The sequence below is a fragment of the Acanthisitta chloris genome, unplaced genomic scaffold (genome assembly GCF_000695815.1).
Source record: "Acanthisitta chloris isolate BGI_N310 unplaced genomic scaffold, ASM69581v1 scaffold7274, whole genome shotgun sequence".
In the NCBI taxonomy this organism is placed as follows: domain Eukaryota; kingdom Metazoa; phylum Chordata; class Aves; order Passeriformes; family Acanthisittidae; genus Acanthisitta; species Acanthisitta chloris.
This window is the reverse complement of record NW_008667585.1, coordinates 29,920-43,860: the sequence shown is the minus strand read 5'-3', so window position 1 is coordinate 43,860 and position 13,941 is coordinate 29,920. Positions and strand designations below refer to the sequence as shown.

The window sequence follows — 13,941 nt, the reverse complement described above, 5'->3', positions numbered from 1 at the left end:
AGGACTGAATAAGTGAGAAAGCAGCAGCTCCAGGGCTGTTACCTGATGGTCAGAAGAACAAGTCCTTTAGGCCCTTGACATGTTTTGTTTATACCTGCAATGATTGGTATTCTGAGAGGTTTTTTGATACTTGCCTGACTTTAAGAATGTGACTGCTTCTGGGGATTAGTAATGTATTCTGTTTTCCTGATAACCATGGCTCGTTCCAGAGTAGTATAATGAAACTGGCACCAGGATGGGTCTGTGGGTGACTTTATCCTCTAACATAACCCACTATGGGAGAGATGAGGAACCTATGCTCCCAGCCCTGGTTCTGATTCTTTGGAGCAAAACAATTTTGCATCAGCCTCCCCACATTTGTGGCATAAGTCACTGCTGCTCTGGAGAGAAGTGGAGATGAGCTAAAGTTTGCAGCAGTATTAATAGTTTCAGCTTTGTTTTTCCTTCTCTCACTGGTTCTTTTTTCCTTTTGTCTGTATAGTTAACTATTAAACCTCTTGACAAAAAAGCAGAAGTCTTCAAGTTCTTTTCTTCTCAACTCAAAGTGAACAAATTGGTGAGTGTCTTGGGTAAGCCATGAGTGCTGATTTTCTTGGAAGGGAAGCAACTGCCAGCACTTGTGCTGAAGTCAGAATTGTCCCGTGAGGCCAGTGTGGGGTTCTTTGTCCCTCTGGCTGGAGCACAAGTGCCTCAAAATCACATTTGTTTTGCTTTCCCCCTCCAGATTTTTCAGTTGTGCATTGGAAACCATGACCTCTTCATGAGGAGAAGAAAAGTGGACTCAATAGAGATCCAGCAAATGAAAGCACAAGCCAGGGAAGAAAAGGCTAGAAAAAAGGTAGATTCTTTCTGCTCCTTTATTGTTGAAAACACTGATTATTATTCTAGCTGGTGCCCTTGCTGGCCATGCATTGCATCAATGTGTGTGTGGGAGGTGAGAAAGTGCAGCAGCATTGAATGTGGGAACAGCCCCAAAGTGTATGTGGCATCTCAGGGTGTTGGTGATGCTTGTGAAACTGAATTGGTGATCACAAAGATTTGGGGCACATAACAGATCAATCCAAGGCCTCTTGTAGCAGTGAAATAACCAGTATTACCTGTTAGGGGAGTTGAGTGCTGCAAAGTGTAAGCAGCTTCAGCATTGCATCTCTGACTATCAGTCCCCCAGCTAGAGAGGACCCCATTCTTAGATGCATTTCCTGTGCTGCTTCAGGCCCAGGTGAGACTCAGCTGCAAACCCACAAACATGGCATTGCTCATCCTATTTCCAGATGGAGAATCAGAGGCTGGCCAGGGAGAAGCAGCTTCGAGAAGAAGCTGAGAGAGCCAAAGAGGAGCTGGAAAGGCGTCTTTTCCAGCTGGAAGATGAAGCCAGACAGGCCAACGAGGCCCTGGTGAGTAGCACGTTAGTCTGAATATTCTTGTGCTTGATGGGCTTTCTTGGTAGAGAAGCAGAATTTTTTTGTCTTATGGCTCCTGTGAGACACCAGGCATTATAGCTCAGGCAAGGCAGGAGAGTTTCTGATCACTGGTGGAAAGGGCATCCAGGAATATCTGAGAGAACTCTGCTCTGCCATAATCTCCATTTGCTGTGAGCCATTTGTTCCCTGTATTTGGTTCACAGTGCTTTTTTCAGGCAGCCTTGGAGCTGAAATTGGGAGAAAGGGCCATGGTGCACTGGCAACTGAAGGGGCCAGCTTCAATTTTTGGTTGATATCTTTGTCTAGCTCTAAGCACATGTGTCTCCTTGCTTTGTAGAGGTGAGAGGCAGGAAGTTCTGGAGCAGAGGAGGAACCCCAGACCCTACAATAGTTTAATGTATTTTTATTCTAAGAAACAATGTTTTTATCACTTGATTTTTTGGGGGAGAAGGTGTCCTCTTCCTGACTGTGTGCAGGGGTGATTTTGTAGATGCTAGACAAGGAACTAAGACAAATTGTTTCTTCTTAGCTCCGATCCCAGGAAGCAGCAGAGTTGTTGGCTGAGAAAGCTCAGATTGCAGAAGAAGAGGCAAAATTGCTGGCCCAGAATGCTGCAGAAGCTGAGCAAGAGAGACAGAGGCTGGAGATCACAGCTCTGAAAACCAAGGAGGAGAAACGCCTGATGGAGCAAAAGATGCATGAGGCAGAGCTGATAGCAGTGAAGCTGGTGAAGGAGTCTGACCGGAGGTTAGGTTTGCCTGGCTGGGGTTGTGTGGTCTCAGCTGGGATGCCTGAGTACAGAGAGTGCTGCTTGGCTTACAGCTAAGCCCAGGAGGGAGGAATTGTTCCTGAAGTAACACTTCAGAGTGACTAAGCCTTCTTGTGTTTTGTTTGTTCTATCTGGAACCAGTGGTTGTGACTTCAGAGTGACTAAGCCTTCTTGTGTCTTGTTTGTTCCATCTGGAACCAGTGGTTGTAATGCAGGTCAAGATGTTTAGAGAGGATCACATGCAAAGCTTTAGAGATGCTTAGTATGAAAGATCCAGAATGCAGAAGCATTTTCTATTTAGTGTGAAAAGAGCACTGGCTACCTAGCTATCTGTATTTATCATTCTGCATACCCTGTGAGTTAGGAGGCTGTGTTCATTCATTAGTACCAGGTGATGGTCTCTTGCATCCCTGTCAGATCTTTGGGAAGTGTAAACCAGGTAAACTTGTGTTGAACATAAACCACTCTGCAAGTGTTTGCATGTTCCATAACACTGTGCTGCCTGAAGATGCAGAGCAGGCCAGTGTTGACAAAGGATCTTTAATCTTCCTATTAAGGGCCTTCTGCTTGTTTTAGGACACTGCCAAGAAGCTTGCCAAAATAAAGAGCACCTCTCCCCACCTCAGGGAAGGATCTCTCGTGGCCTGGAGAATCAGTATCAGCAAGTCACAACTGAGCCCATGGAAACTGTGAATAGGAAAAATATTAATTCAGCCAGTTTGTGCAGGATTGTCTCTGAAAGTGTGTGTCATGCTGTGTCCAGTTAGTTATCCATGTGACCATCACAAGTGTCTTGATGGAAAGGAATCACTCACAGTAACAGGGCTGTTCTCTGGAAGCTAGTGAGGTGTAAAGCTCTGAAATCCATGTGTTGCTTTGTGCTGGAAATCATCAGCCATTCACAACAGGCTATTTGTCTTGCAGAGCCAAGGAAGCAGAGCATCTGAAACAAGACCTGCATGAAGCCAGAGAGGCTGAACGAAAAGCAAAGCAGAAACTCTTAGACATAACCAGGCTTAATTATCCTGTAAGTTCCTGCTCTACTGGGCACCACTTCATCTTCAGAGATAGTCAGATGTTGATAGCATTTTTATAGCCCCCATCAACCTGAGCAGTGGCATGTCTGCATCCAGCTGGGGGACAAACACCTTGTGGAACCAACTGGTGCATAAACACAGTGTAGCGAGGATGGAAGTTGTGTTTGTTCAGGGCAGTGAGTCAGGTTGTAAAGAAAGGCAAAACAGAAGTTAAAAACAGAGCTGGTGTTGGGACTTAGGGAGCAGAGACTGTCTTGCCTTCATGGCAAGTACAACTCAGTGCCATTCAAGTCAGGCAGTACTTTGTGGAGATGGTTGTGCTGAACCATCTGTGTCATCCTGGCGTAAAAAATGCCCATGAGTGTCTTTAGGCAAAGCAGATGAAGCTGTCTCCAGCAAAAAGGCAGCACTAAGGCTGCATGCCCCAACTCTCTGCTCCATTCTTGCTGAGGATGGATTTCCATTCTCTGCTGAAACAGAAACATTGCAACTAGGATACTCCTCTGGCCTTGGATCTGTGGGTTGTGGACTTCAGCAATTCATCTGGGTACAGGGAAGGTCTGGAGGAGAGATACTCCTCTGGCCTTGGATCTGTGGGCTGTGGACTTCAGCAATTCTTCTGGGTACAGGGAAGGTCTGGAGGAGGATCTGTGTGTCTCAGAATCCATGGGTAACTTAGGAAATGGCTCAGCATGGCATTTTTGCAGAAGCTGGGGAGCTAAACTCCAAATCAAACAATCAGATCTTACTGACAGTGCTTGTGTTGCCTCTTTCAGCACATAGTCAAGTACCCCCAATACTCACCAACTGACACCAGAGATGCCAACTTCGACAAAGGATCCATAAAGCTGGATTTGAAGGACATTGACCTGAAGAGGCTATCATTTGAGATAGAGAGAGAGAGGTATTTGTGTGCTTGTGGTGTAAATAAATGATAATTTTAAGCATGGAAAGTACAGAAAGGAAAAAAATCTCTGGGAATCACAGTTCATCCTGTTAATAACTTGGAGTGGCCTCCTACTTGTATGTATGGCTGGAGACCTTTTACTGAGCTGGTGTGGATTATTCTGTGTCAGACTATCTATTTATACACAGGACTAATGTTTTGGTGGCATCAAGCCATGGCAGGTCCAGAACCTTCTGTCTTGGGGAGCCTTACACAGGGGCAAAGAATTTTACCGATTTAACAGCATGGGAGAGGACAGAAGTTTCCCTCTAGTGCTGGAGTGTGGTAGTGCTGTGAGCTAATCCATCACAGGCTTTTCCTCGCGTGGTCTGGAAGGAAATGCTTGGTAAAATGTTAGGAAGCAAAAAGAAGGAAGTGAACCCTCTTCTCACTGGGTCAGAGGAGTCAGATTGACATGTGCCAGACTCATTTTGCCTACCAAAAACTAAAATGAAACAAAAGGCAACTCTCCTCCTTCCACACACACCTGTTCTTGAGCTCTGTTGTGTCACTAAACTTTTTGTCTCCAATGTGTGGACTCAGGCTTGACTACTTAGAAAAGAGCAGAAAATTCGAAGATCGACTGAAAGAACTGAAATCTGAAATTCATGCTTTGAAACTAGAAGAAAAACAGTCTGGGCTTTACTCCCGTTGGAATGAAGTACTGGGATCCTTGGATCGCTCCTTAGGAAATGTAGGTACCCCAAAATCCCTGCACTTTCTTCAGCATGAACCATGACAGAGAATAGTATGAGTGTGCCAAAACTGCTGTATTTCAGTTCAAGGCACAGACTTTAGTACCCTTGATAGTAAAATATTAGGAGCATGAACACAGAGGAGGAAAATTCCTGACAAAACAAAATCTACGACATTTTCCCCGGGTGGGATATCAATATCATAAGCAAAAAAATAATAATCTTACTTTACAGATTATGAAATCACAATAAGGATTTAAGATCTTGGAGCAAAAAACAGGTTTACATGTGGTTCCTTACAGTTTGCATCACATTCCCATTCATGTGCTTTGTGGTTGCTGAAAGTCATAAAAATCTTGGTGGTGTTTTTTTTTTTTTTTAAATTTCAAGACAATGAGGAACTAGACTCAGATTTTTGTTATAAGTTTCTTGTTATTTGTATAAACACTTCAGCTTATCCCTGAAGCAGTGCAAGAATAGGACTGACTGTCCTTGCAGGTTGTTCCACGTGTTGCAAAAATGGCTCTGAGTCAACAGTTTTAGAGAGAGAAGGGAGGCTTGGAAAAATTATGAGGAAAGAGCCCTTTATTTTCTGACTATTCATCTACTGTTCTTTTTGGCTTAATGAGTGTTGATATAAAGAGGGCATTAAATTTCCATGTGCTCTTTTCTTTTAAAGGCTCCATCATGGATGAAAACCTTTGAAGCTGGAGATTCATTGGATATAAATCTTCAAAGACCTTTCCCTGCTTACTTGTTAAACACTGCAAGCAGCTGGCCTTGTGCCAACAAAGCTCAGCACGTGGTGCCAGTGGAAAAGTCATCATCTCAAGCAAATTCATTGGTTGCCAACAGTGTGGGCACAGGAACCAGAAAACAGATTATAAAGGTAATCAGATTTGTAAGTCACTTCCCAAATGTTGACTAGAGGTTGAGAGTTCAGAGACAATGGTTGGGTGTAGGGACCTGCTCTGTCTAGCTCTCTCACAGCCTCTCAGATGACAGGTCAGTGCAAGGCTGGTGCACCATTTGGGAATGTTTATGTCTTGAGGCCACCTGTTTTTCCTCACTCATGATCTAAGCTGGAATTCAAAGCCTTGGTAAATGAAGCAGAGATGCCCATACACAGCAGGAGGATCTGTGTTAAATTTTGTTTGTATCAGGCAGACTTGGAAATGAGAAATGTGCTCCCAGGTATAGAGAGCTTAAAACATACTGTGCCTGTCTTTTGGTTTTAAAGGGCAGGGAGAGAGATACCAATAAATGTGCAGACTTCCAGCAGTTCAGTTTCATTCCATGTGTTCCCTGTCAAAGTCCTGAAGAGCTAATGAGCTGGATCTTATGAACAAACAACCTGTTTTCAAATGTCACTAGACTGGAGAACCTAGTGTGCATTCAAGAAGAACTGTAAGGGCATGTGGTGTTGAACAGTGGGAAGGAAATCAGCTTTCTGTAGGCAGTGCTAATTGTGCCAGGTATTGGGAATGAAGAAAGTTTGATGTATTTACTGCTGGTTTATATGAACAAAAACTGATCCTAAAGGATCAGTTAGAAGCTCTGGTCTGTAACATTCAATACCTCAATCTTCAAGGTTTGTGTGGTTAGAACTAGAAGGAACACAGTTGAGTGTAGCAGCAGCAGAGGGATCAGCTCTTTCTAAGGCAAGTAGCAGAAGTGAGTTTTAAGACTAACTTCATCCAAATAGCAGAGGTGAGGCAAGTACACTGGTTTGAAGGAGGAAGAAAAAGCTATAGCAGGGCATCTTGCAAAAGGCTCCAGAGTGAAGGGAAGAACCAGAGACCAAAAGGAGTTCCTTTAAGTAGGAGTTCAGTTGAAACTAACTTTTCCTCTTTGGTTCACCTATAGGTCCAGCAGCATGACTCGGATGTGATCTACATTTGAAGCCTCTTGTTTCCTTACCAGGCTGGTAGGACTGATGGCAATCCTTTGGGCTGCTGCAGAATGCACATATACAAGGACACTTGGGCAGCTCTGTCTGCTGACAGGCATCAGCACGAGAGACATGGCACTGCAGCTAGACAGGTGCCAGTTAGCTTCAAGCACACAACACCAGTTAGGAGGCTCAGAGTGCTGGTGTAGGAGAGGGCTAGTGTCTCTGGGTAAAATGGTAAACATGCAGACCCAGAGGAATGTTGTTTACTACTTATGCACTTTTGAAGAAACACTTATACTTTGCTAAACCTTCCTCCCCCAGGTGTTTTCACACACTGACTTATCAGTGCAGTGCTGTACTGCTGTAGGAAGGATGCTAGGCAGCAAGTGCCCAGGAGATGTTTGGGATGAGAAGATTGTACACAAGCTTGATGTTTACATACACAATAGACTAATTATGTTTTTGGTTTGGTCCATGGGACATGACTCCCACAGAGCTGCTCAACATTTTAATGTTTGCCTGCCAAATATTTTCCTTTTCCTCCCCAAACATTTCTTGGTTCACTTAATTGATTTGCATTTCTCCGTGAGAAATCTCAGCTTTTAATTCCAGATGTAGAAGTGGACATCTTCAAATACCTCTCATTCCTGGGGGAATCCTTTTGTTTGGAATGCAAAGCTTCTGTTCTTACAGTCTCTGACTAGATCAAGCACTTTCTGTTGCTTTTGCCGCTTGAGCAAACTTTGCATACATTAACTGCCTTCCCAGTTCTGTGCAACACAGCTCCCAAATTAGACAAAGACAAAAGATGCTGTTGGTGTCTGCTAAAGTGGGACTTGCTTCTGATGGAGAGGTGCATGCAGCAGTGTCTGCCTCATTAGTAAAACCTCCTTGCATTTTCTGGTTTTGTGTGTGTTTAAGTGTCTGTTTCACCATCAATCTTCACTCTGAGAACCTCTGGGGAAGCAAACAAGATGCAGCTGCAGCTACAGGAGTTGAGCATGTGACATGTGATGTAAAAGAACAAGATGCAGCTGCAGCTACAGGAGTAGCAGGGTTGAGCATGTGACATGTGATGTAAAAATGAATGTTAATGTTGTTAAATATCTTGTTCTAAGATTAAAAAAACCCCACGTTCAATAAAAAGCTTCAATTTCCGCTTGCTACTAAGAGCTTTGAAGGGAATGTTGTGTCAATACTCCTACAACGTTAACAAGACAGGTTTGAAGAACAAACACACAAATCTCCTCTGTACACATCTGCACCAGGCTGAGCACGGTAGGGGATGGCAACTGCAGACAGTTCTGTGTCAGGCTTGTACCAGTGGTGGCAGCCACATGTGGAGATGGACATAGCAGCCTAGAGTGGTGTCTGTCTGTGTTCCCAGCCCTGAGAGCAGTTCCTGCCCTGGGTGGAGTGTGTTAATTCACTTCACAGCTCTGTCCAAGCTGTTTGCAGACTATTGCCTATTACATAGTTTCTGCTCTGTCTGCATAAAGCCTGGTGTGTAAAAGGGAGAAGCTGTTAGGGATCCAGAAATGATGAGGCAGATCCTGTCAAGGTCCCAAGGTTGAGGAGGTGACATTGGCCAGAACTTGGAGCAGTGAACCAATTGCCTCTATCATATAGGCAATGGTCCTAGGGAGAAACATCACAAACCAACTCTGAATGTGGCATTCTCAGACTTGAGGGACTGAGCAGTGCTGGGATTTCCCTGATTCTTCTTTTCCTGTTCCCTCTTTTTTGGCATGTCTTGTCACAGATAACTAAGCTTGTACACTCAGACTTCACATGTGCTGGAGCTTCCTTTTGCTGTTGTATCTGAGCTGCATCGTGGTGTGGGGGGGCATAGAGGAAGATAACTGCTCCACATGCAGGATTGATTGATTTCTTTGGACTTAGTCCTGTGCATCACAGTGAAGAAAAGGACAAGGTCACACTGTTGCCAGCTAAAACATGAAGCCTGCACGAGCTGTTCTCAGCCTGCTGGCTCACGTGTGTCCTTGCTGTGCATTGCTCCTGTGCAGCACCATGTTCCTGCATACTTGCATGGGTGTTTGAATGATTTAGATGGGGCAAGAGGAGCTGGGATCTGCTGGAGAAATGCTTGTATAACCACAGATGGAGTCAGGTGCAGTGTGCTGTTGCTGGGAGCTCACTGCAAAGAGAAGTGCCACTCGGGAGTTAGTTTGCTTAAAACCTAAACAAATATTTGCAGCAATTAAACTTTGTAAGCTGGTGCTTCTGATGCTCATACTCACTTGCAGTATTGACCACTGATTGTCCTTCAGCTGAAGAAAGTGTAAGAAACCTGAGCTCTGGTTTATCCCAAAGCAGGGAAGAGAACACAGATACATGTTCTAATCAGTAATTGCAAGATATGTCACCCTGAAGAGTGAGGTATTTATCAGATGATGCTGTCAGCATCTTTGAACACTCACAGCCCAACACAGCTGCCTGGTGAGGACCTGAGGACCAGCAGGCAGCAGATGGTGCTGCAAGGCTGCTGTGTGCACAGCTCAGACATTCTGCAACAGCTCAGAAAGACCTGGCTGGGAAACTCTGTATTGCTCTTTGGGAATGAATCTCTGCCAGTTTGTGTGTTCCCACACTAGCCTGATCTTGCTGCTACTCTCTTCCTGGAGTTTAACCTGACATCATTGTTGATGGGGATTCAAAATTTCTGAGCACTATACTCTGAGAAGTAATTATTGCATGAGCAGCTTAGTCCCATGGGCATGATCTAGCTCCCCATATTACAAAAAAAAATCCTCTAATGGTTCTGACACCTCATTGTCATCGTCAGACTGTGGAAATGGACTTCTGAGTGGATTTCATCCATGACTGCCAGAAGCATGTGGGACCCCATGGCTCTGGTGCTATGTGATATTTTTATTAATGCTCTTTGAAACAAGCATAGACTTGTTAAATTTGCAGAGCGTGGAAGAGTCATGGTGTGTAGTGCAGAGGGTGAGAGAGGCCTGAGAACAAGTCTACAAGGGTCACTGAACAATTTCAGCCTTTGTTTTCATGCTGGATAGGACACGATGTTCTAGTCTCAAACTATAGCAATATAATGGAGCTAAAAATCCTGCAGCAGGGAGGAAGTGCTAGGAGATCACCTGGAGAGCAGGGAAGGCTGTTCCTGAAGTGACACAGTGTGTGCTGATCTTCTGTGTGGAAGCTAATGTTTCTCCTCAGCCCTGTTTGCTGCATTCTCTGAAAAACCACTTGCTCTAACCCCAAGAGGCTCTCTCTTCCTTCATAAAACCTGAGATAGGAAGCTGCTCATCAGGGTGCTCTTGAGCTGAGCCGTGGGAGTGAGCAAATGCTGTTCAATCCTTAGAGACAGCATGTCCTCTCCTGGGACTTGTCTCTTAAAGACCAGCCAGTTCATATTCACCTTGCCTGGACGATCCAGGTTTGACCTGGCCCTGGAATGTGAGCACCAACATGCACACTCCTGATCCAGCGACTCCTGAGTCATCTTCCTCCTCGTGCTGCTGCTGTTGAGGAGTCCAGTCACCAGCAGCAGGATGGGTACACATCTTGCTGTTGCAGAATTACACACAAGCAAAAGCCTCTTCCCCTTTCTCCTTGCAGACAGGCTGTCATCCCTGCATCTCACTGTGTTGCTACTTTGCTTCTCTCTAGCCTCGTGCCCTCTGAGCCTGCAAGGTCTGTTGGCTCTTGTACCCAAGATATTTGTTCTCTGTTGCTGGTGGCAGCTGCCAACTTCTTGTGTTCTTCTCAGAGCATTCCTGGCAATTGTACTCCAACCTCAGGAGTGTGTGTGGAGCACTGACCTGGCACCTTTAGTTTGCCATGGTCATATGTGCCCCCAGCCATATGACTCTTGGTGATGGGGACTATGGTGGAGACACAGTCTTGGCACGGGAACAGCTGTGATGAGTCCTTGGTGGCAAAAATCACAGGTCAGACTGTTTTTTCACACAGCTCTATGGGCAAAAGACAGGATCAGATGCAAGGCTCAGCTCTGTGTTGTTATTCCTAGGTCTCTGCACTCTCTGGACTCCTTTCCATCTTCCTGCAAGGCATTTTCAGGAGTAGCAGGGTCAGCTTTCTGGAGGGGCTCTGGGCACACAGGGGAGCCCACCCTGGGACTGCAGTGAGGCATTTAGCCCAGGGTAAAAAATAGTTTTCACACCAAGGAGCACTTTGAATCAGGAGTGATACCTCTCCTGGGAGGAGAAGGCTTTGTCATGCTTAATTACACTCAGCAGGGTTCAGGCATGGAGTCTGCGGGAAGGAGCTGGTGCTTAAGAGGATGGGAAAGGACTAATGGTTGTCATTACTCCAGACTTGGTCCTAAAAGGAAAGCAAAGGTATGACAGATTGTTACCTGCTGGGGCTATAAACCTCAGTGCCCTCACTGGGAAATTCACTGGAGAAATCAGTCCTCTTCAGCTGAAAAGTAGGAATGTCCAAAGAGCTATCTTTGTGTCTGGGCTGTGGGAGTAGAGGATGCTTTGGGTGCTGTGGTTCACAGTCCAGGAAGGGAGTGGGGGGATGCTGTGGGTGTTGGGGTTCACAGATCAGAAAGAGAGTGGGGGGATGCTGTGGGTGTTGGAGTTCACACGTTGAAGGGGATAGAAGTGAGAAACCTGGAGGGACCATTAAGTAATCCTCCCTACAGTGTATCAGTCCTATGTCCTGTGGTTGAAAAGGAAAGGGATAAATGCAGACCCCAGAAATAGTCTTGCTCCAGTAAATGCAAAAGGGAGATTCCAGAGAAAGAGGAAGTCAATAAAAAAAGTCTGAAAATTTAAAATAGTGTCTTAAAAATCTTGCAGCTCAGCAGTAAGGCAGCCCAGGAAGCTCTGAGGGACTTGCAGGAGGTGCTCAGAGACAAGTGTGGAAGAAACTGAAAAGAGAGAAATCAAACCCCCTGATGATCCCAAAGGAGATTTGATGTGCTTAGGTACTGCAGTGATGCTGATGTGTTCTTGGGGATGTGGCAGTAAGGACAGGAAGCTGGGATGGGTACAAACAGGGAATGTGAGGAGTATAAGGTTGTAACTGAAAAACTGAATTCAGTATGGGTACAAACAGGGAATGTGAGGAGTCTAAGGTTGCAACTGAAAAACTAAATTCAGACCAGGGGAGCTGAAGCAGCAAGAGGTCAGCTTAGGAGGTGCTCCTTCAGGGAACAGAAAGAGGGACTGCTAGAGATGGGAATGTCCAGAAAGGATATTCTGGAGGAACTTTGGAGGAAGTGCTATTATTCCATGATTCCAGACCAAGTGGTTGAGCTGAGCAGGCCAGAGCAGTTTCAGAGGGAAGCAGTTCATCACATACCAAAAACTCACAACCACTGAAACCAGTCCTGGAGGGGAACAAGTGAATCTGGCATTTGTCCTGGGAATAAGAGAGCAGGCAGCTGCCCTCCACAGCAGTTGTACAGCCTTGTAGAACATTGGATTCCAAAACAACATTGTGGTTAGTGACACCTTATAAAACAGGACTCTACAATGCCTCTGTGAATAGGCCCTTGTAAAGACAAACCAGTTCACACTGAGAAGGGAGATCCCAGCCATCCCAGCCCAGTCTGGTTGGCTTCTGGAGCACAGCAGGACTGATACCCATGTGAGTGGTGGTTTTTTATTATCTGCCCTGATTGGGTCAGAAACCTGCATGAGAAATTTACTACTTTCATGTGGAAACCTGATTTCCCATCTGTTGATATTCCCTGGCAGTTTCTACCCACATGTTCTTACACCAGCAGTGCCACTGCACCTCCTTCCACCCCTGGTGCTGACTCTGGTGCCTTCACATGGATCAGTCCCTCATTTTCCCACCCCATCAACCCTTTGCATTTAACTCTTCTTATGTGCTTTAACACCAGGGTCATGTCACAATCTTGTGATGTGTAGCATGGGTCTTTCCCTGCCCTACATTTCCAGCTGATAAGCTCCCAAACTGGAATGGCTGTTACTGTTGTCCCTTGTCCCCAGCAGCATGGTCTTACCATCTGCACTGCTGACTTGAATCCCTTCTCTGTTACTCCAGTCCTCAAGGTCATTATAATCTTTCTGTGTAATATCCTGGTCTGTTCTAGATTGATGATAGCATCTCATTTTGCCTCATCAGCAGATTTCCTTTGCCTTCTCCTGCTTTTTGTGCCAAGATCATTAATGCAAATGTTAAGCAGAATAATTTTTGAGGCAGAAACTCAAGGAACTGTGTGGGTAACCCCCCTTCAGTGTAACACATCCCCTTTCAGCTGAAGCAATTACCATGCCCCTTTCAGGCAGCTCTTCACCAAATTTACTTTTCATATGCCAGTCACATCTTCTCTGCCTTAGCTAATAATTTACTATGTGGCATCATTTCAAGTGTCTTCCTGAAGCTCAGACAAGTGAGATCTACTACATTTCCTCCATCACAAATACCTCTGAACTTATAAAAGGAAGCTATTAGGTTAGTGTTGGTGTGTGTCAGGGTATTTAAACCATGTCAAGGTAATAAATTAAACCGAAAATAGTTTCAGCTGTATCAATGTGCCTGTTAATGAAGAGCCAATTTTTATGCCTAAATCAAAGGTTTGTTCTATCAACCCCTTTGGGTGTCTCTGAAATCCCTCCTGGAGCTCTGACATGGGACCCACAGGGACTCTCTTGCCCTCCCCTCACCCTGTGCTTGCTGTTTCCCCACTTTGGCTGCAATGCCAGGGCAGCTCCTGTGGTGCTTCCCCCTCTCCAGCCCAAGTTCAGCTCTGGTGCCACCTGGCACATCCCCATGGGGTGCCACCAGCATCTCATCTGGGTCTGCCAGTGCCTACTCTTGTTTGGGAAATGCCCTGGCAGTTCCTGCAGTGCTTCTACGGCTTCCTCTTCCTCAAGATCCACTGAAGCAGGTGGCATGGGCACTCAAGCTGGGGCACACGTGTCCCCCAAGCCCTGTGACTGGGAATGGGGCTGCTCGTGGCTTGGATGGGTGCCCAGTTCACTGGGTAAGAAACTGACTGATGGCTGGGCCCAGAGAGTGGTGGGGAATGGAGTTACACCCAACTGGTGCCAGTTTCCAGTGGTATTCCCTAGGGATCAGTACTGGGGCCATGGAGCTGGGGACAGGGCTGAAGCTCTGGAGTTACACCCAACTGGTGCCAGTTTTCAGTGGTATTCCATAGGGATGAGTACTGGGGAATGGAGTTATATC

The 13,941-nt window shown here is 45.6% G+C and overlaps 1 protein-coding gene across 1 annotated transcript; it reads left to right on the top strand.

Moving 5' to 3' along the window:
• Positions 1-481: 481 nt before the first annotated feature.
• Positions 482-6,770, top strand: LOC103800181 (merlin-like; the record flags this gene model as incomplete). The annotated part of the gene is made up of 9 exons (XM_009072550.1): positions 482-556; positions 725-838; positions 1,272-1,394; positions 1,951-2,168; positions 3,115-3,217; positions 4,004-4,131; positions 4,717-4,867; positions 5,548-5,757; positions 6,735-6,770. Coding segments are annotated over 9 exons (1,158 nt in total), but the record flags the coding sequence as incomplete, so codon positions are not given.
• Between the last annotated feature and the right edge of the window lie 7,171 nt (positions 6,771-13,941).